Source organism: Gossypium arboreum, chromosome 11, assembly GCF_025698485.1.
Source record: "Gossypium arboreum isolate Shixiya-1 chromosome 11, ASM2569848v2, whole genome shotgun sequence".
Lineage (NCBI taxonomy): Eukaryota > Viridiplantae > Streptophyta > Magnoliopsida > Malvales > Malvaceae > Gossypium > Gossypium arboreum.
The window spans coordinates 41,219,194-41,242,965 of record NC_069080.1 but is presented as its reverse complement, the minus strand read 5'-3'; the positions used below and the strand labels follow the sequence as shown (position 1 = coordinate 41,242,965).

The window sequence follows — 23,772 nt, the reverse complement described above, 5'->3', positions numbered from 1 at the left end:
CTCCATTTTTTTTAGCTAAATTTCACCGACAGTCACTCAACTTTAGAGAAGCTGACAAAATAGTCACTCAGGTTTTAATTCAATCACTCAAGTTTCAATTCACTCACTGAACTTTCAAAAAATAATAAAACGGTCACTACTAACTATTTTCCGTTACGTTGTAACGGTGCTATCATTTTTCGTTATTCACTTAACAGAAAAGCTATTTTCCATCCCTCTCTCGTCCCCATCCTTCTTCCCCACCATCCCTCCCCCTATCACAAGCACCTTTATTTTTTTGCAGACTTCCCCACCATTGCCCTCTCCCCTTCTCCTCTCTATTCCTTCTTCACCATCATTTCTCTAACCCTCAACAAAGTTTCCATGTCCAAAGGAATGAGCCATTTTGTCCTTGTCATCTAGTCAAATGCTCTGGCTTCTCTCATTCTTCTTCCAGCAGCTTTTTTCTTCACAAGGTTCTCATCTATCTATCAATTAAATCAATGGATGAGCAATTAATGGTATTATTTCTATTTTGGGACTTCTTTGCAAGAAAAAGTAGCCACCAATTACTTTATCTTTTTTGTGCAAAATTTTCTGTTTAAGCATTGCTGGATATGTAATTAAATCTAAAAATAGTTCAATAATTCCTTTATTGGTGAAAAAATTGGGTTATAAAACTGGGCTTTTTGCAGGATCACTTTGATGCAAAACTGTGTAATCATTGGTGTAAGATACAGCTCTCCAACCCTTGCTTCTGCTCTAGCCAACTTAATCCCAGCTTTCACTTTCTTGCTTGCTGTTATCTTCAGGTTCGTCTCTACTACTATGCCATTTGTTTTTGTAGTATAAGGCATAATTAGCTGTCTTTAATATTTGCTACTATGCCAATACTTTCTCCATGAATTCAACCGCATTTACACCCATCTCTTTCTACCATGTTAACAACATCTAACAATTGGCTCATTGGTGGCCTCTTCATCGCTACTGCCTCTTTGTCACTTTCAACAAAAATCATTGGTCAGGTAATTTAATATGCTATTTCATAATCCACGATGCTTGGCTACTTCAAATTGATACTTTCCCTACTAAATTTGAAGGCTGCAGTTCTGAAAGGGTATCCATTAGAGATAATGTTGGTTTCCTTCTATTGCCTCTTTGGGTCCATTCAATCTGCATTGGTTACTTTGATTTTGAAAGAGACCCAAACGCTTGGAGGTTGAGTCTTGATATCGAGCTTATTTCTGTGATCTACTCAGTAAGCAAACTGCAACTCCCCATGTTAGCTTTGTCATTTTGGCAAATCGAAGCTTTGTAATTGAGACCAATTTCATTTTAGGCTTTATTTGGAAATGTGGTAACATTCAACGCGCAAGCATGGTGCATATGGCATAAAGGTTCGGTCTTTGTGGCCACACTCTTGCTGTCTTCTTGGGGTTCATTTTCCTTGGGAATAATGGTGAAGAAGGAATAGGGGGAAGAGAGGGAGAGGGCAATGGAAAATGGCCTTTCTGTTAAGTGAATAACGGAAAAGGATAGCACCGTTACAAACGTAACGAAAAACAGTTAGTAGTGACCGTTTTGTTATTTTTTGAAAGTTCAGTGACTGAATTGAAACCTGAGTGACTGTTTTGTCAGCTACCCTAAAGTTGGGTGACTGTTGGTGTAATTTACCCTTTTTTTATCCTCTGCGTCTGCGTGTGCTCCAAATTTTACAAGTTTTAAATCCAATTTTTATTTACAATATTTATTTAATAAATTATAACGTATTTTTATGTAAATTTGAAAAAAAATTAAAATTGTTTTAAAAATATTTAATTTTAAAATTTCTAATTTTAAGAAATACTTTTATTTTTTAAAATATGTAACTTTTTAACTTATTTTCAAAATTTTAAACATATTTATTTAAAAACTTGTATATAAGATGATTATATGTGCATAATCTATAATATTAGTTAAAAGTAACCTATACCTTTTAAAAATAAAGACCAAATAATTCATGAATTGATGGTACTGATTTAACTTAAAATTAAGAAAAAAGTATATTCTACTAGAATTTTTAATTAAAAAGGTATTTTAATTAAACATTAAAATTAAAATTTTAAAACAAAATTTAAAAGGTAGCATGTTAAATAATTGAATATAAGCAAATTGAAAAAAATTATTTATGATATATAATTTATAAAACACCATTAAAAGTTATATAAAAAATAGGAAGGGCTTATGTTGTAATTTTACCTTTCATAAATTTTTATTTATTTTCATACCACATGTCAAATTTTTATAATGTAAACACATTTGAAAGACCCGTAACACTTATATAATATATTGGCATAAAAGATTAATTTACTTATAAAGGCTCGTTTCTAAGTATATTTACAGAAATGGGTTAATTTCTGAATTATTTACCGGAAAGGGTCGATTTTAGCAAAACGCGTCCATGTAGGAGCGTTTTTGTGACAACCCTAATTTGGCCCTAGTCGGAAAGTGGTTTCGGGATCACAAAACCGAGTCACAAAAATAATTAGATGTTATATTCTATGTTTATTTCATGTGAAAGTGCATGTGTGAAAATTTCATGCTTTGATTTTGCCATTTGTGAGTGAAATTATGAAATAGGACTCATATGAAAATTTTTGAAAATGCTATAGACTAATTTGTAGTGGCCAAATAACTTATAGTATGAAATAGGTGGATTTGCATGTCAAATTTCCCACCTTAAAACATAGTGGCCGGCCATGATGGGCATGATAAGCATTTGTGCAATTTTTTTTATTGAAATTATGGCATAAGTATGGCACAAATAATATATGTTATTTTGTGTCATAAAATGTTAGTAATAAAATAACAAAAGGAAGTAAAAGACAAGGTTTTTTGTTCATCCTTGTTCTTCATAGCCGAAAATAGGAGAGCAAGAAGGGAAAAAGCTCTTGAAAAATTCGGTCACTAGGGGAAGAAAAATCCAAGGTAAGTTCATGGTAGTTTACTTCTATCTTGATTTTCATGAGTTCTTCTTGATTCTACCTTAACTCATGAAGCATATTTTTTATTTTTGGTTGTGTTGTGAGCATTCGGTCATGAATGGAAATGAAGGAAATGGTTGTTGTTTCATGTTCTTTTGATGAATAATGGAAGATAGGTGAAGTTGAGCCAAACAAATAAGCATCCATGTGCCTTAGATGCTAAGGAGGAAAATCGGCTAACATGTTGTGTGTATTATGGCCGAATGTGAACTTGGATAATATTGAGTAATGTTTGTGCTTTAAAATGATGAAATGAAGATTATGCTTAAGTGAAATCATAGGTATGTGATGATTGATTTGTGATATGCATGTTTGAATAACATGCATGCAAGTTATGTGTGAAAGAGTGAATTGGTAATAAATCTGCTTGGGACAGCAGCAGTAACATGATTTTGGAAAATCACCATAAATTGTGGGAGATGATTTAGAAGCTTAATAAATTATGTAATTAAATATTAATGAGTCTAGTTTCTTATAAAAGAAACCGTGTAAGTAAAAGAATTGCCGATAATGAGATATTTGAAGTGATGTGGGACAGGGTCAGAATGACTTCTAGATCCTCTATTCTGTCTTTATAAAATCATTATAAATTGTAAACAAATGATAATAAGATGAAATTTATATGATTAGACTCCTTAATGAGTCTAGTTTCAAATGAAATAAACGAGAACATATTTTGAATTCTGTATAATGAGAAAATTGATTCATAGTGAGGAGTAGTCAGATTAGTCAAACAGTGAAACAGGGGAAACTTTAAGAAAAATCTGGTATTGATTGGCCAAACCAAAAATTCTGAAAATTTTATGGAAAAAAGATATATGAGTCTATTTTCAGGGAAAATTAACAGAACTTGATTTGGAGTTTTGTATCTCCAGTTATAAATGATTTAGTGACTGTTGCTCAGGAAGACAGCTTGCAGTGAAATTATGATTATGTGGTAAACATTGACAAAAATTTGTTAATGAGTTGCTTATTGATTTTTTATAAGCTTACTATGATCAGTAGGTGTGAAATTCGAATATATATATATTATATTTTGAAAGTGATGCTGGAATAGTCGAATAATGACTAGTTTAAAATCTTTGAATTTAAGCTCAAGAGCATAGATGGGTAAATTCAAATAAGGGAAAAGAGAAAGTAATCGAATAGCCGTTGTAACCGTTCGGCAACGTCTAAGGTAGTGTTTAAGCTTGATTCCTTCTTATATGCCTAAGAGCTAAATTAATATGGCAGAGAGAATGTAAATTTTATTTAGTTAATGTGCCGAATATGTAATGATTTAATGCTATAAGCCGATTATGGCTATTATGCTTAAGTTGAATTGGATTTGGAAATTTGATGCACTAAATGAGTGTTACAATGAATAAACTATGTCGTATATGTGCTGGTAGAGATATCACGATTTGTGATTATTAAATATCTAAAGGAAACCATGATGTGCATAAAATTATTTTTATTAGTCCTCTGTGGTAGCCGAATGTGGCTTGGTACTAAAGTGATTAAATGTGAACTTCGATGAGGTAACTGTTAGTGATCGATGATATAAGTTATGCATTATAATATATATTCGGGTTTCAAACCTAGCAGGCGTAATGCCGGTGAAATAACATCGGACTTAAAGGTCTAGCAGGCTTATGGCCGGCGATGAAATCAGGTTATTACCTAGCAGGCAAATTGCCGGTAAACTATTAAAAATGTGGTGCTATAAGACTATGGCTAATACGATATGTGGATTCGTTCCGTAAAGTAAACTATTCATGTACGAACAACCTAATTAAGTACATGTGAATTAAATAAATTTGATGATTGATGTGAATCGAACATATAAGAAATGGTTTCATGTTTATGTTCAACTATGAGACCTTGTGTTAAATCGACAATTGATTTCGTTCAATACATTAAGTTGGTCAGGTATGCGATATGTACTTATGCATATTAAATATATTGGAATTGAATCATGAATGTGAATTGAGAAGCATAGGTGAAAATGCCTATGTCATATATATGAGTAAGGATAAAATCATCGTAAATTATCGATAAGGATGGGCTATGTGCGAAACCATCTTATAATTGCTAATTTGAATGGTTGTGTGCAAATCAGTGAGCAAGATGTATTGTATTGAGATGGTGCTTCAGTGAAAATATACATATGTTCTTTGTGTTGAATGAATATTAAATTAAAGTTATGAGCCGTATGTGACTAGCATATCTAGTAGAATTTGATACTATTAAATGATGTACTAAGATATGTGTTCCAATGTGGAAATTAAAGCCTATGTGGTTGAAAGGATGAAAATCTTTGTTCATAGATATGTGTTTCAGTTATACATGATTGAAGTATAAGTTATGAAAGTGGGAAAGAATAGGTGAATTGTCTATCGAAATGTGATATTCGGGCTTCGGGCCTAGCAGGCTATAATGCTGGTGAAATGATATCGGGCTTTGAGCTTAGTAGGCTATGATGCCGGTGAAATATTATTCGAGCCTTTAAGCCTAGCAGGCTATAATGTCTGTGAAATGAAATGTTATGTGAATTCGGTGTTTCTTGTAAGATAGGGATTTAGTCGAATGTTTAAGATGAAATGATAGTGTATTATATCATGCTTATATGGCCTAATGGTAAGTATAACATGTTGGTAAATATGCAATGTGCTTTTATAATCGATTGATAAGTTTGAAATGAATGCGAGTAAAATGTTATGCATAAGCTATCAAATGTTAAGTGTGAAAATGAGATGAAAGAAAAGTGTTGAAATGTGTTAATATATGATTAAATATGAATGATATTTGTATCCGGCTTAAAGACCGCAGCTATATCTTTGGAATTATATCCGGTTAAATCCGCAGCTTCGTCTTTGTAATATATCCGGTTAAATCTCAGAGGCTTCGTCTTTGGTAATATATCTGGTTAATTCCTGAGCTTCGTCTTTGGTATTATATCCGGTTAAATCCACAAGCCTAGTGCTAGTATTATATTCGCCTTTAAGCCTAGCAGTATTATTATGCCGGTGAGACATTATTCGCCTTTAGGCCTAGCGAGCTATAATGCCGGTGAGATACTATTCGAGCTTTCGAGCCTAGCAGTGCTATAATGCCGATGAAATGATAATCGAGCCTCGATCCTAGCGGTGCGAAATGCGGTGATTTGAGAAAAGTCTAAGACTAAGGTACCTCGTGTTAGATTGACAAATGAATACATTCAATACGTTAAGTGGGCCAGGTACACATTATGTACTCATATGTGAGTTTGATTTGAAGTGAAACATTAGTGTGTAATGTGATACATACGTGAATAAATGTTATAACTATATCTATGATCATGATACATCGGTCGAGGTGTGAAAGTATGTGAAAGTATTTGAGTTAATTATGTTATATGAATTCAGATTAAGTATGATAAGAATGCTGAACGTGCATTATGTGTTTGTGTGTATTCGGCCAGATGGCAATATACCTAAAATATGGCCTCTTGAGAAATTGAATAATCGAAGTATAATTGCGTTTATTTGTTTGCATTGCTTAAAACTTACTAAGCTTATGAAAGCTTACTCCGTTGTTACATTCCTCTGTTTTGTAGATTGTTGGCTCCAGTTATTTGCTTGGGTTGGAGTTCGTCGGAGATATTATCACACTGTAGAGCTCACGCTATTGGTGTAAGTAAATCCTAGTATTTCGAGTCTATGGCATGTATAGGGTTTTAATGTTGAGTATGTGATACTATAAGTTAGCCAAAGGTGGTAGCTTGTATTGATAAAGTGTTTTGGCCATGTGAATTGGCCTATGTTGGCTAGTGATGTTTTGGGCCCCGTAAGCCTATATATGGGACAGATTGCATGTGAAAAGAAAAGATTTAAATTGATTGAAATTTTTTGGCACGGTTTTTGTGTGATTGACTGAGTTTAAGTCGGGTAACACCTCGAACCCTGTTCCGGCGAGGGATACGGGCGAGGGGTGTTACAGTTTTAGGGTGAAATTTCTAGCAAATCGCGCCATTGGGGAGCGTTTTTGCCATGTTAACACAAGGCACGCTGACGTGGACGTACTTTGTTGACGTGGCAAAAAGGCTCCCCTAGGGACGCGTTTTGCTCCATGTTTTTTCTAGATTAAGGCTTTTTGCATGTTTGGTCCCTAGAATTTTTTGGTTTAGGGTTTTTAGGGTTAGGGTTTTGTTAAAATAATTTATGGTAGGTTTGTAGAGTTTAGGGTTTTATTAAAATAATTTAAGTTTCTGGGTTTTAAGAATTTTTAAAAATAAATCAGGATTTAGTGTTCTTTTTTAAAATTAATTAAATTAGGGTTTAAGGATTTTAAATAAATTAATTAAATTTGGGTTTAGTGTTTTAAGAAAATTAATTAAATTTGGGTTTAGTTTATTTTTAAATAATATTGTGTTTAGGTTTAGGGTTTAGAAAAATTATATTAAAAATAAGGATTTTGGTTTTTTCTCAAGAGTTCTTGAAAAAATAATTTTGAGAAGACGGTTCTGAATAAATAGTGTCAAAAACACTTCAAGCAGGATGCACTATCATCAAAATTATTGAAAAAAGCTCCCACGTAGATGCTCTTTTTCTATAGTAGTTTATGTTTGGCCTTAGATTATAAATGAGTCAAATTTCGTTCTCAGGTTGCATAAGTTACAGCAAGAAAAATTAAAGAAGCTAAGCAGCATAGAAATTGAATATGAGTGAACGTATTAGTGCTATTATTTACTATGATGGTGAGGTCCGTAACACTGAGAACAGCGTTGTTTTATCGAAGAACACAACGCAAATTGTTTTTAACCAGATTATAAATTTAACAGAATTTCGTAAAAGAATTAGGCGCAAAATCTTCAGAACGACGCCAATGAAGGTTTCTTCTATTAAGTATCGATTTTGTTCTTCGATTGATCCTGTGATATGTGACTCATTTGATATCAAAGGTGGTCGTAGTTTTAAGGTGATTGTACAGATTCATCTCGCTAGGGGATCACCCTATCTTGAGTTATATGTACAATTTTCATCGCCAAATGGAACATTTGCGACTTCAACATCTACTGCTATTCGAAAGAAAGACACGATCCCTACTTGACACTCCGTTAGTGGGAGGCAGAATACAAAAGTGCCCGTGTTTGGTGGCAGTATGGAATACACAACTCCTACACGATACTCTGTTAGTAAATGAGACATGCACATTGGTGGGTCAATGTTTAATGCTAAAAGTACATATTAGGGAATGACATCAACTTCTAATGGTTGGCAATCCACATCTAATTGAGGACGCTATGAAATATTCACAATAAGGGATGATGTACTCCCTACAACATCCACCGGCGAGGGGACCTCGTACGTTACAGATGATGGTGGATTAGATAATGAGTCCAATGTGGATCCACCTCGAGAGCTCAGCCCCGATAATGCAGAAGTTGCACTATTTTTTGAACCGGGGCCTGTTCCATCCAAACCTGAAGACGTTGAAGGGGGTTCAGATAAAGAAGAAGAAGATCCACGATTCAGGGCATACTCGCCTCCAGCCCACATGCATAATGTCGATTTATCTATAGATGATTCGTTGGAGTTTCCAAATCTATCACACAAAAGGCGTGACCGTATAAGTTTGTCATTGGATTCAGGTAAACTGGAAGTTGGTAAGGAGTTTTTTAGTAAGGATAGTTTTCTTGGTGCATTGAAACAATATAGCATCAATCACGGGATTAACTACAACGTGGCTAAATCCAAATTCGAGAAGTTTGAGGCCAAGTGTACAGTGCAAGATGATACATGTTCATGAAAAATCATAGCTTTTTTTAATAAAAAAATAGGCTTGTGAGAGAAAAAAAAAGTACAAAGGTCCACATACATGTGTTACTGGTACAGTATCACTGGGTGTTTAGGGTTTTTGAATAATAATATTATTACTTAATGTTGCATTATACAACGTACTTCATTGACAGGTGTTTCACAAGATCATCCCAAGATAGGTTCAATATGATAGCTAGCTTAATACTACCAATGTTGAAGGTGGGTCCTAGGACTTCTGTGTCAGTATTAATTGTCAATATTCATAGCCAATTGAGGTACACGCCTTCTTACCATAAGGCTTGGATAGCTGAGCAGATAGCGTTGAAAAAAATGCATAATGGGTGGGACGCTTCATATAATGAGGTGTGACAGTGGTGTCAGGTGCTAGAGAGGTACGTCTTAGGTTGCATAACAAAGCTTGAAACGTTCCCTGCGTACTACAACCATTGATTTCTCCATGGATGCCAAGTTTTCAAACATCTGTTCTGGAGCTTTAAATAATACTGGGACACATCTGTGTACTGCAAGCCATTGGTACAAATTGATGGTACTTTTATGTAAGGTAGATATACCTATCGACTATTGCTAGTTATGGCACAAGATGGTGGTGGGAGAATCCTTCCAATTGCGTTTGCAATAACATCGGAGGAGTCAGGTGATGACTGGGATTTCTTTCTTTCTAGGTTAAGGAAGCATGTATGGCCTCAACCTAATGTCTGTGTTATATCGGATCGGGACACTGGAATACTAGCCGCAATTGAGCAATAGGGAAGCCTATAGGATCGCACACACTATCGATATTATCTAAGGCATGTTGCGTCTAACTACTACAGGCAATATTGGTCTACCACTGAATGACGACAAGTGATCAACGTGGGTATTTAATCTCTATTAATATAATTTCGTTTGTAATATTCAATTTATTCTAAATGGAATAGTGGTATGTAATTTTTGATATCAACTTATGTTGGCAGGGTACGAGATCAATAATAACTGTTTTCATGAGATGTCGGGGATTTTGCATTCAGTTAACAATCAAGGTGCAGACTACCTCTGTAACATACCTTTCGAACAGTGGACACAAGCATACGACGGCGGCCTACAATATGGTCATATGACCACAAACCTAGTTGAATGCATATATTTTGTTCTAAAAAGAACGCATCATTTGCCGATAACCTCGGTTGTGCGAGAGACATATTTTCATTTGGCGGTATTATTTTCAAAGCGAGCAGCGAGTTATAAAAGCCAAATACAGAAAAATCATGTATGATTTCGGAAGGTATTATAAGAAATTAATAAGGCCAATGTGCGGGCCAACACCATACACACAGTGTGCCACGATCGCAACAATCTATGGTTTTGTGTGACGAAGTTTGACAAACTGAACCAATGTATTACCGACGAGCAATATCGTGTACACCTAATAAATAGAACTTGTAACTGTGGGACGTTTGACGCACTTCGTTATCCATGCGCTCATGTAATTGCAGTTTTTCAGAATCTCCATTTGGATCCCATGAGATATGTCGACGAAGCGTACAAAATAGAATACATGTACAATATGTGGAGACACGTATTCCCACTAGTCCCAGATGAACGTAAGTGACTATCTGTATCGCTTGCTCTGTTTAAGTTGTTACTGGATAGAGAATTCTGTCGCAAACCAAAAGGTCGACCTTGCTCGAGTAGAATACGTAATAATATGGATATCCGGGAAAGAATGAACCAATAGAAGTTATGCGGATGGTGTAGGAATCCAGGTCATACAATTCGATCATGTCCAAACCGAAATAGTTGATAATTGTTGTAATGAAACTATGTTGTATTATTTCTATTGCGCCTTATTCAAAAGAACTTCTATTTTATAAAAAATATAAAAATAATTTATTATTAAAATATTAAAAACTTTTATTTTATTAAATAAAACAATATAAAAACAGTTTTTACAAATATATTCAAAAATCAATATATGTGCCAGTCAGAATCAATGTCACATTGGAGCGGTCGAGATTACGCATTGGATTCCTGATTGGTTTAGCTTCTGGTGGGGGTTGTGATTGCCCCGATAGGGGTTGTAGTTGCTCTGGTTGTAGGTGTTGGAAAGATGACTCACATTGATAGAATAAAAAATGTGGAGGTGTTTGCATCACCTACGGTGGAAGTGTTTGAATCCTGTAAGGAGATGGGGATTGGTAATGAGATGAGCTCTTCGACAGTGCCTCATGCAATCCCTCCAGCGACAATGGCCTATATATCGTCGGTTGAGTCGGAGTCATCGGGAAAGGAGATACACTGGGCCATGTATTCTAACCAGGCATAGGACTTGGAAAATGAAACATATAAGGATTAAGATACATATAAGGGCTAGGACATACACCTGGGATAATTTGAAGGGGCTGTGCTGTGGGTGCCATCGGTTGAGCCGTTGGGCCCAGTGATTATGTGAGAGTTGTTGATGGGCTCGTGCCGTCATCCCTTCTCATTGGATTTAAAGGGCTCTGTTATTCCCTTTCGACATGGATTTGTCGACACCTCTACTCTTCCGACAACAAATACAGCTTGCCATAGATCCTAAACCATGGCATGTAATCCAACGCACATGCTAACTCTGAGACGACGATTGGTTCGTTAGCAGGTATATGACATACCGATTTTCTTAAATTTTGATATATTCTGAAAAGAATACGGTTAATTCGTATTCGTTTATCATAAGTCGATTTTGTGCTCTTTATCGAGACCTCAGGTGCCTCGGGAATCGGTTGTCGAAATTCAAATTGTTACAACACTCTATCTATCTGGTGTATCTCGACAGTAGCATATTTAACCAATGGAATCTTAACATGCCAAATGTTTGGATTTTGAAAGAATTCATCCGGAATTACTGCTCGAATTGTCAGATCCTCGTATGGTGTCAATTGAAATTATATGAACGTGATAAAAATATTAGTTATATACATAATACTAAATACTAAATATGAAACGACTATTTTATGTATATATATTTTATTTAATACTTACTTGCGCTTCCGACCGTTGGTCTAATAGAAGCTATATATCTTCAAGAGCGGTAGGTATTCCAACATAACTCTCCAGATGGTTGCACCTAATTAAATAAATTTTTAGCATAGAATTTTATTTTAAATCTACGTAATACTTGTAAAATTAAATAAAAAATTTACCTCGTTATGAGTGAGAATGTATATGAGTGGTTTACTCGATGAAGTAAAAATGGAAAGCAAAACCGAGCCCATGATTGTAGTAGAAATAGGCAATCTCCGATTTTGGCTTTATTTGGTTGCATCGCCCTACACATCTCCCGATACAATGTTGCCAACACGACAGACGCCCAGCTAAATTCGCTAATTGTTCTAAAATCAACGAGCTTCAGCAGCCACCTCAGATATACGAGGTTTCGTGACAAGTCTAACATCAAATAACCTCCAATTATCTCAAGGATGTATGCCCGGCATATCGTATTCTTTCTACTTTAGTCGAATCATTCTCCAGCTCCGAGAATGTGTCTCGTAACTAGCCCATCTAGATTCAACCTTCGTAAATATTATCTAGAATCGCACCTAAAAGATCGTAGCATACGGCTCCCTAATCAACAGATTGAACGGACCTGATGAGTGCGAACCCATCCACTGGTAATCCCAATTGTAATTGCACGTCCTCCAAAGTAATGGTACACTTTCTGCATGGAAGATGGAATGTGTGCGTCTTGGGTTTCCACTTCTCTGTTAACGCACTGATGAGTTTCGCGTCCAACTTGCACCCCCGGTCTATAGTGGTCACGTGCCAAAAACCTGCTTCCCTAAAGTAATTTTCTATCAACGGTGATAAAGGACCAGACATATTACGAATATAACATTGTAACACTCGATCTACAGACTGTTATAAAAAATTATAAAATACAAATTAATTAAAATTACATAAATGAAAAAAATATTAAATAATATTCAAAAATTAAAATTAACCCTTACCATTTTAATTTGTTCGACAGAGATATGTTTATGATCGAGACGAATTAATTCCCAGGCCATTGCTAACACGATCAAAATTTTTTGAAATTATAAAAAAAATACTAATTTAGAAAGAAAATTAAAGGAAATAATTAATTAAATAGAGCTTTAAGAAATTTAAGGAGAAATTTGAGAGCTTTGAGAAATTTAGAGAGAAATTTGAGAGTTTTTTGCTAAATTTTGAAGAAATTTTATGTGAAATAATAAGAGAGGGGTTTTATATTTTTTTTGATTGTTGGACCCCCCAATGGTAAAAGAAAAAAGGCGTTGAAGACAAAAACACGAGCAAAACGGGCCCCTGGGGGAGCTTTTTGCCACGTCAGCAAAGCGCGTCAACGTCAGCGCGTTTTGTGCTGACATGGCAAAAACGCTCCCCCAAGGGCACTATTCACTGAAAATTTCATCCTAAAACGCTCCTACGGAAACGCGTTTTGCCAAAATCGACCCTTTTCAGTAAATAATGCAAGAATTAGCCCATTTTCATAAATATACTTAAAAATGGACCTGGGTAACTTAGTCGGCATAAAATTAGATTGAATTTTGTGATGGTTAAATTTAAGGTTTAAAAATTAAGTCGATGAAATCAATAAGAAAATAAAATAAAATTCCAATTATTTTTATTTACTTGCAAATCTTGCTAAAGTGACAAGAAAGTGAAAATCTTCTCTGTATACATCTTACCATTAAATCATCAAAACAGAAAGCGTTGACATAAATGATAAAAACCCAAACATCCACAAGATTACAGATGGGAAACTCGAATTATAAAACACAGATTCAGCAAAGATGATATTTTTTTTATTTGAATAAAAAAGAAAGAGTTGTTTTTTTCAGCTCTTAGATTTAGAATGCTTTACAAGCCAATCAATAACAGAATCAATGTTGGTTGAGTTCCTGCATGATATCATGTAGCAGCAAACTTCTCTGTCAGTAATCGACTTCAGCCTCCTGCAGTGTTATGACAATGTGTTCAGTTCCATGTTGTTTTGTCCACTTAATTTAGTGAATTATGACAAATGTATCTTACATTTCTTCAGTCAATGCCTGTTTTGAAAGAGATTCAGGCTTGTCAATCTTGTTGCCTAGTACCAGAAGAGGGATGCCATTAAGTGAGGGCTTGCTCAGCAAATCATGAAGCTCACTTCTTGAGATGCTCAAGTTATCTGGATCAGCCGCATCCACCACATAACTACACCCAAATTCAGGTTACATGTAATTTCACTATAAACACAGTGTGAGACACGAGAGGATCCATAAAAATGAAATGCAACTACAATTTTTTTTATGGGATTTGGATTAGTTTCACTACATAAGAACTAAACAAAGAAGCTAGGATCCAAAAGGGAACAACATATGATCATACACAAAAAGTACAGCAGTTGAAACCGGCTGCAACTGATCCACTGATATAGGTCATAAGTAAAGTTTTCAATACCTGCCTTTCATTGATCTATTTGTAAGGCGCTACCGGAAGAGGCACAACTTTATCATAGTAGTAAGAAATCCTAACAAGAACCATTCTTTAGAGTTAGATTTTTTCTCCTTGCACTAATGCTCGTTGTTTTGCTAATAGATATAGAAACATGTAAATGCAGTTCATATAATTAAGATAGTATCCTGTTCAAGATTTGAGAAGGACAAGGGCAAGTTTTCAGACTATTCTTGAGGGTTTATTATTCTGGGTTATTTGCCTTTCTTGCATTAAAGGCAAACCTTTTCAGGCCCTAAAATTGTTAAAGCAATTTAGAAGGGAGTTACTGGAAATAACAAGTCTGTGAAAATAAAGAAGAAGCTTCTTAGTTCTTACACAATTGCAGAAACTGAACGGCAATATCGTTCCCACATACTGCGAAACCTAGGCTGACCTCCAAGATCCCATAACTTTATTGTAACATTTCCTTTAGTCACTTTCCTCATGTTGAATCCAACCTGAATGTAAGCCATTAGGCATTAATTACCTTACTTCTATGACAAAAAAAAAATAAAAGCTTTGGAAAGCAATATCATACCAATTCACATATTTAAAAAGAAGAAAAAAATGTGATGATGAAAATACAGATCCTCTTAGACAAGATGACTCACCGTTGGGATCATATCTTCACTATATCCACCAGTCTGAGAAAAAACCAACAAGACAACTTAAGGTCAAGCCACAGAATAAAGCAAAACAATACTACATTGCTAGCAATGGACTCTTAGTACTGCGGTGACATTTACATTGAGTTTCTTAATTTACTTACTGCAACAACATTTACTAGTGAGGTTTTTCCAGCATTCTGAAGTCCTATCAAAGATAGCTCCATTTCCTGCTTGAAAAACAGGCTGCAAAACAAGAAGTAAGCCCTCATACCATGAAAGTTGAACTACAGAGGTCAACTTAAATAACAATCTAGAAAGATAAAGCTCACAAATTAGCAATTTAGCATTCATTTAAAGAATTCTCCAAACATGTATATCAATAAAAGTCACAGAAAACTGACTGAAAAGTATGTGAATTCCGTAAAAACAAAACTAATTTTCCACCAAGCACATGAAACCCAAAAAGCATTCATAACTTAAATTAGATCTCAAATAAGTGTGGAGCAGAAGAGAATTGAACCATCCACAAAGCTCTTCCTTGTCTTAGAAAATTTTCCTTCTTACACAGATTTCCTTATCTGCAGAGGCGATGGTATGGCAATCTACCCCCATTCTAATGTAGAAATTAAAAAATAAAATAAACCATTAACTCATTAAAATTACATTAAATATGTAGTCAACCATTATTGTTTTTTCTAAGAAGAAGAACAAACAATTGTCTTTTATTCATTTTGTTCATGAACCACACATCAATTTACTAATTTCGATATAACATTCTTAACAATAGAAGTAATTTTACTGTATTCTCAAACAAAAGATGAAAATTTTACTTCTTTTTAGCTTTAAAAAGATGAAACCCAACTTTATATAAATCATAATTCTCAATCCAATCCAATACATCACCTAAAATTTAAAAAAGAAAAAGAAAAAAAACAAAACAGCAGAAATTAATAAAAGAGTGACATTGCAACAAACCAAAAAAAAAAAAACCTACCTTCGAAGCCAATTGAGAAAAGCTTCCAATAAACCCATTAGAAAAGATCACAAGCAAAAAAAAGAAAAAAAGAAAAAAGAAGAAGCCTTCTTTCAGTAAATTTTCGAAGAGAAAAACAGGAAGAGGGAGCCAGAGATCTCGCAAAGCCCCTGGCTTTTCCTTCCCTCCCTTCTAGCCTGCTGATTTTTATTTTTATTTTAAATTTATTTTCACTGAATTCCTTACTTCGAATTATTTCCTTTCCATAATAAATAAACAGCCAAATTGGACTCTCCAGATTACGGTGGGATTAGGAGTCGTTGAAAGAAAAAGAAATTCTTCATTTTTGAGGAAAATATCAGCCGTTGATAGTGAGTGATTGGGAAATTTATGGACGGTTTAGATTCTATTGGATCTTTTACATCTAATTTAAGTCAAACAGGCAAAAACAATATTTTCTTTAATTCGGATCAAATTGGGAGAAAAAGATTCCGTAAAACACTGTGAGAGTAGTTCGGAGGTAGAAATAGATTGAACAATCAACGGTCTCAATTTTGGCGAGTGGCGGTCACGAACGAATTTCATTGGTGTACCGTCCAGACGTTTTGTGGAGGTGATTGGAGAGTGGCATTCACGTCTAATTGAAGATGATCTAATAGAAGAAGTTGTACAGGAGAATTAAGGTGGCAGAGTTGTACTATTTTATTTCAACTAATTTTAATGTAACTTGTATGTATATTTTATTTAAATTATATTTAAGCGTTTAATTATTCTAACTTAATTAATTATAGTAAAATTGTTATCACACATGTGTACATGTGTGAGATTTCATACTTACAATACATATAAAAATTAACATAATTAATTTTAATATATTAATTAAATGATCGTTAAGATTATTAAAATTCCAAGTAATAATTTTATTTTACATCAATAAAATTAATATAGTAAATTCTTTTAGCTAATAATTTATATTATAGTTATAATTATAATTATAACAATTTTTCCATATACTTTATACTTGTTCTATTTAAGTACTAATTCTATTTTAAAATTAACATAATATTTTTAATTAATAATTTTAAATTAAATTATAATAATTTTAAATGTATAACAATTATCACAATTTTGATTAAATTATAATTTCTTTTAAATGTATAATTATTATCATTTTTATTTTACTTTAATTTTTATCTTAAAATGTGAATTTAGTAGTATGATGAAAAATGAAGGGTATTTTCATTCGTTCCAAAGTTTTTTCAAACTCATATTTTTATATATATTATAAATAAATTAATATGTTAGTATAGATATATAATTGATAGAGGTAATAAAATATATATAACACAATTAAAATGTAAATATTATATTAAAATAAAGTTTCGATTTAGTAGTAAGGTTAATGTTTTATTAATGTAAATAATACAGTTCAAATCCAAACACATGGAATTTTTTATTGATTTTTTAAAAAGTAAAAGACTATAATACCTTTGAATGATATAACTTATTTTAATTATGAAAGGATATTTTCATAAATTTTTGATCGAGTTGGTGTCGGCTAATTTGTAACATTAATCGGGGCTTAAATAGAAGTATAGATATTAAAACTCTATTTAATTAATGTGACAATTATTATTTTAAAATATATGATTAATTATTTTAATATAAAGTGTAATATAATATTTTATTAAAATTTATCTATTCTAATGTTTTTCTAGTTTTAATATAATAAAAAATTATCTTCAATTAATAAATAATTTAAAATAATAAGATATTATTTATCCATAAATGTGAATATAATTTAAGATTTAATATAAAGTGTAATTCAATATTTAAACTATTAGTATAATAATATTTTATTATTTTTAAGTAAAATGGTTATTGATTGTCTATGCACTTGAATAGTTTAAATTAAGTGAAAGTACCCAAAAGTCCCTTTATTATCATAAGGGAGTAAAGAAGTCCCTCTACTAAAGAATAGAGCTATTGTATTTTAAAGACGAAAGCTAATTAGTAAAGTTATTATAACGAAACTATTCAAATGGATGATGTGGCACATGACTGATAAGTCAATGATGACATGCCACTGACTAGTATTTATTAAATATTAATATTAAATACGACAGTGAACTTATAAAAAAAGTTATGGTTGGTTAAAACAATTAATTGTTTTAATTAAGTTTATTTTAAGTTAATTTAATTTTTGTTAATTAATTTTTAAATTAATAAGTTTTAAAAATTAAAAGATTTTTCTAAAGCATTCACATTTAATTATTACAACGAATCATAATCTTAATTTTTTAAATGTCCATGTCATATTTAATATTAATATTTTCGTTTATTTGCCAAGAAAATATTTTTGGAAAATAATTTCTGAAAAATGATTTACTTTTCTGGTGTTTAGATGAATTTGTGTAAAATATTTTCTGTTGTTTGGTAGATTTCCTAAAAATATTTTCCGGAAAAGCTGTTTTTACATACCATATACATAAGTAGTCGGATTACATGTGTTGGTTTTTTTAGCAGAAAACTAAAAGAGAAAAAGAAAAATGAATGTAAAGTAGTTTGAACAAGAAGAAAATTGAATTTGATCTCCAAAAATCAGATCTTTTTCATTGGCTTAGAAGCATTTATGTTACAATGAAATATGGCAGTTATATAATGTATAACTGCTCCCACTAATACATAACTAAAGCTTAGCTAGAATTACACACAAAATGTAGCTGACATACCAGCTATAACATCAAACATAAATCAACAACTACTCCTACTAACTTTAAGTATAAATTACAAAGGAACTAAATCAAGTTACAAATGAACAAAATAAACAAAATGATGTTGCTTCTCCGGTTCAAACTTGATCTTTGATGCGCATCTTTGGTTTGCTACTAGTTTCCTGTTGCATTACAGGCCAAAGTTCAACAACATCCTGTACCTTGCTTACTAACAAAGTAATGCATATTCATTTTAGTGCATTAAGGGGAATTATGATTATGGTATGTTAGACATCAGAAAACCTATATATTCTTAAAAAGTAAAGATATGAAAAAGCAGGGTGTTGAAATGACTATTCAATGACATTGAAAATAATATCTAGGTGTCCAAAATTCAGATTCAAGGGCATAAGCAAAGCAAATAACAAAGACAATGTCACCACAAAAACTGTAAACTAAATGAAATACTGTGCAAGGCTGATCCAGAGATAAAAAATAAAATCTTTTTTTGAAGTTCAAGGTCTTTGAAATGAACATACCCAAACAAGCAACAAGGTATCTTCCAAAGCAATACATTGCAAATGATTCATGGCAATCACGTAGTATCGAACAATCAACACTAATTGATGGATGCACCAATGATACAAACTGTTAAAATATTTAACGTTTATAGGCAATAAGCTAATCAACACAAAATATATACCGTACCTTAAGGTCTTGATGGTAAACACCCCTGTTATGGCAGTAATCCACATCAAATTTATGGCAAGATGGATCAAACATCCAAATACAGAATAAAACCAAAACAAAATATGGTATAAGCAACAATCTTAAATGAAATTAACTCACAAAATTCCTAGTACACAAGTCAGACAACAAAGGAGGTTTCGTATTTCGGAGTAAGATCCCTTTAACATTAATGTTTCCAGAAACACAAAATAAATATAAACTAAAAAATAAAAATGTTAGAACTCAAAGAACGATCATCGCCTTAAGCCAAGACCCAACAAAGAATTCATGGTAGATTTGCCTGAGAAAGAGAGAAAGAGAGGAAACGAAACAGAATATGCTGAGAAGAGAAGATATGCAACGGGCTTTTACCTGGAAGAGAATATGAAGAACGGAAGAAGGAGAATGAGCCTTACCTGGATGAAGGAGGAACTGGAAAAGATCCTTAACCAGAATTTCTCATCGTCGTTCTTCGAAATCGCGTAACTCTTGAGGAATTTAGGGCGGAAGGTAGGGTACCTGGCAATGGCACTGATTTGGACCTTAAGGGGAAAGGGAAGGGGAAGGGGAAGGGGAAGGGGAAGGGGAAAGGGAAAGAGGAGAAGAAGGCGTCATGTTCCAAAAAATGTCTTACCAAATTCAAAAGGGTAAGACATTTTCCCCAAATTGCAGATCATTTTACCCGTGTTTGGAAAATATTTTCCAAATGTAAAATATTTTCAAGCTTCCAAACACTGTAAAATCAGGAAAATATTTTCTAGAAAATCAAATCCTTGCAAACAAACGCACCCTAAATATCACATTAGTATTGTTAGGGACATATCATGTGCCACATCATCCATTTTGATGATTTCCATTATAAATATTAATAATTTTACCAATTTACTTACATTTTAAAAATATAGGGATTTAATTGTTTCATTTTTTTAGTAGAGGGGCTTGTTTTCTCCCTTTTTGATAATACAGGGATTCTTGGAGTACTTTTACCATTTAAATCATAATGAATTTGCAATTGGAGATGAATATAAAGTTTAATTAAATATTCGTTAGGCTTGATCTATTTAAAAATTTTGGTAATCTTGATATAATGATATAAAATAATTGAATCTAAAAGTGTAATTCAATATTTATCGAATTTTATCTATTCAAAATTTTATTTTTAATATAATAAAAATATATTTTTTTATGTTTAAGTAAACAATATTTTAAAATAATATAATATTGATTATTTAGAGTTGAATGGTTTAAATTATAATGAAAGTAAATGTAATATCCTGATTTTGGGCCTAGTCGGAATAGTGGCTTCGTGACCGCAAAATACGAGATAGAAATAATTATTTTATGATTATTTTAAGGTCTATGATATGATTGCATGATTGTGTGAAAATTTCGTGAAGAAATTTTATGCATAAAGTGCTTAAATTGAAATTAGGGACTAAATCGAATAATTTGCAAAACTTGCATTCTAGAAGTTTCTAGGATGAAATTGTTTTGAAATATTAATTAGGAGGTCTTAAAGAGCAATTTTACCAATTTCTAAGTCTATGGACAAAAATTGGACATGGATGGAATTTGTGGAAAGTTTAGTAGTAAGGGCATTTTGGTCATTTAGGGGTAAAATGAATTAAAATACAAAATTAAAAGCCAATTTTGCTCATCTTCAACCCCATGGCTGAATATAGCAAGGAGAAACCATGGATAGGGTTTTTCAAGCTTCCAAGCTCGATTGTAAGTCCGTTCTAGCCTCGTTTTTAATGATTTTTACGTTTTTGGAGTCCCGGTAGCTCGATTTAGCTTATGCTAGCAATAATTTAACCTAGGGTTTATATTTGGAAAAATACCCATAGGTGAAATTTGTGTATTTTGGTGTTTTATGATAGAATATGAGGTTTTAAATTATGTTAGACAACTTGTGCTACTCGGTTTTAAGTGAAAACGAGCAAAAGGGTTTAATCGGTAAAACACCTAATAGTCATAAGCACATGTTAGAGTGAGAATTTGATGTTGCCATAGAAGGGAAAAATGATCAGCATGTCATAAAACATAAGAAAATAGGCTGAATTTTAATTTACGAGCTTTGGGGCAAAAGTGTAAATATGCAAAAGTTTAGGGGCAAAATTGTAATTTTTCCAAAATATGATTTTGGGTCAATTTGAATAATGTGAGTCCTAATTAGACTATATTTTAAATGATAGAGCAAGGAAAACTGAAATTCGGGCTAAAATGGGGAAAATACCAAGTGGTGGACGAAATGGTAAAATAGCCATTTTAGCATACGAGGTAAGTTCATATGTAAATGTTGGTAACATAGTTATTATTTTAAATGTTTTAATGTTTTTAAATGATATGATAATTATTATGAAATATTATACTTGTGATAATTGTTTGATAATATGTCAAATTATGTGATATACTTGGAAAATGTGAAATACTACCGAGTATCAGATCGGCATTCCGTAGAAGATGGTTGAGACACATGATTGGGAAAAAGGTCCGTTGAACCTCGGGAATGGATTAGGATACAAGTGACATGTCACTGGGATATTTGGGCATCCGAACTCGTTGAGTTGAGTCCGAGTTCACTTATGGATGCGAGCGTCCGAACTCGTTGAGTTGAGTCCGAGTTCCTGAGATGTAACTAGGCATCCGAACTCGTTGAGTTGAGTTCGAGTTCACTTATGGATGCGAACGCCCGAGCTCGTTGAGTTGAGTCCGAGTTCACTTATGGGCGGGTTACATGGTAGCTTGGCTACATATGTGGCACTTATGTGCAAACTTTCCATGTATCCGAATTATATTCCGATGTGTTCAACGGGTAAAGTTCTACTCAAATGGAGGAATACTCAAGATGAAAGGGACATATTGGTAAGTGTTGTGAAATGGATAATTTGAACAGGTATGTACTTAACCCTCGGGTTGAAAACTCGATATAACAACAATATGGTAAGATGATAAATGAAAAGGTGATATGAATGTCTTAGTGATGATTATGCAAATGATGTTTTATGTTTGCTTATATGGTTATGTTACTTGCTATTTGCATGTGAGCTTACTAAGCATTTATGCTTACTCCTCCTTTTCATTCCTTGTAGTGTTGACAAGCCAGCTCGGAAATCGGAAGCGGTCGGAGGCACGCTCACACTATCCGTATACTATCTTGGCATAATGGCTTGTATATTTTGAGTATGGCATGTATAGCATTATAATCATTTTGTATATATGGTCTTATGATATGGTTATTGAGTGGTATGGAAATAGAAATGCTTGGTAATGATTAGCCATTGGAATGGCTAATCATGATCATATTTGGTATTATGTATGTCAAATTGCTAGCTAATCCATGAAACCATGAAATAGGTAAAATTTACCATAAAATAGATTCAGACAGCAGCAGTGACGTGAGTTTAAAAATCACTAAAATAGTAGAAATGGAATTAAATAATGAATAAGTTATGGAATCGAAGCTTGATGAGTCTATTTTCATATGGAATAAGCGAAACAGGTATATGAACTATATTTTATGAGATGTTTAAATTTTTGTGGAATAGGGCCAGAGCGATTTCTGGATCCCCTGTTCTGACTTTGGAAATTCACCATAAATTTTACAAAGATAATTAGAAGTCACACTTTATATGTACAGATTTCTTATTGAGTCTAGTTTTATTAGAGACAAACAGAATAGTCATTGAAGCTCTGTACAGGGAGATATCTGATTCGTAATACACAGAGGTCAGAGTAGTTGAACCCTGAAATAGGGGAGACTTTAACTAATAAACTGTACTAATTGGCCCAACCAAAAATTCTAGAAAAAAAATTAGTAGATATATATATGAGTCTAGTTTCAGGAAAAATTTACGTAATTGGATTTCGAGTTTCGTAACTCGAGATATGATTTTTAAAGCGACTGTGATGCAGTTAGCCAACTTGTCTGGAAATTTTAAAATGAATTGTATGAGCTGTTTAATTAATGAATTAAGTCCGTTAACACCTCGTGTTCGACTCCGGCAACAGTCTCGGGTACGGGGTGTTACAGTAAATATTTGTAATTAAATATTTATCAAACTTTTATCTATTTTATTTACTTTGAATATAATAATAAATAGTTCAAATTATAATGAAATATTACGAATATAAAGTGTAATTTCAAAATTTTATTAGGCTAATTTATTCAATTTTTATTAGTTTTAATATAATAAATAATTTCAAATAATAATATATCACTTATTTAAAAATTTGAATAAATTATAAAAATTAAAGTGCAATTTATGATGATAAAAGTGTAAATTGAATTACAAAATAAATAATAAAAGAATAAAAGAATAAGAAATAGGACAGCAAAAAGAATGTATTTTATATTAATCAATAGAGATGTTTATAAAGTTTCTCCAAAACCTATATTTATAGACATAAAAATATACATGATATAAAACTTTACTTTTAATGACTATTAAAGTCTTAAAGTCATAAACT

At 32.8% G+C, this 23,772-nt stretch overlaps 1 protein-coding gene across 1 annotated transcript; it reads right to left on the bottom strand.

Moving 5' to 3' along the window:
- Window positions 1–13,490: 13,490 nt before the first annotated feature.
- Window positions 13,491–16,303, bottom strand: LOC108473594 (ADP-ribosylation factor-like protein 8a). Its single transcript, XM_017775261.2, has 6 exons — window positions 15,881–16,303; window positions 15,048–15,129; window positions 14,890–14,922; window positions 14,615–14,736; window positions 13,835–13,996; window positions 13,491–13,755 (listed from the first exon to the last, which is right to left on the bottom strand). The coding sequence occupies exons 1-6, from the start codon at window positions 15,916–15,918 to the stop codon at window positions 13,638–13,640; spliced, it is 555 nt and encodes a 184-aa protein (XP_017630750.1). The 5' UTR covers window positions 15,919–16,303; the 3' UTR covers window positions 13,491–13,637.
- Window positions 16,304–23,772: the final 7,469 nt, after the last annotated feature.

What these genes read in the sequence shown, in the direction of transcription:
- LOC108473594 (XM_017775261.2), bottom strand. Translation starts at nt 15,918, where the DNA reads ATGGGTTTATTGGAAGCTTTTCTCAATTGGCTTCGAAG. An exon ending in CACTAGTAAATGTTGTTGCA is followed by an intron (nt 14,923 to 15,047) that starts GTAAGTAAATTA and finishes GTTTTTTCTCAG; the next exon opens with ACTGGTGGATATAGTGAAGA. An exon ending in GTGAAGATATGATCCCAACG is followed by an intron (nt 14,737 to 14,889) that starts GTGAGTCATCTT and finishes GCTTACATTCAG; the next exon opens with GTTGGATTCAACATGAGGAA.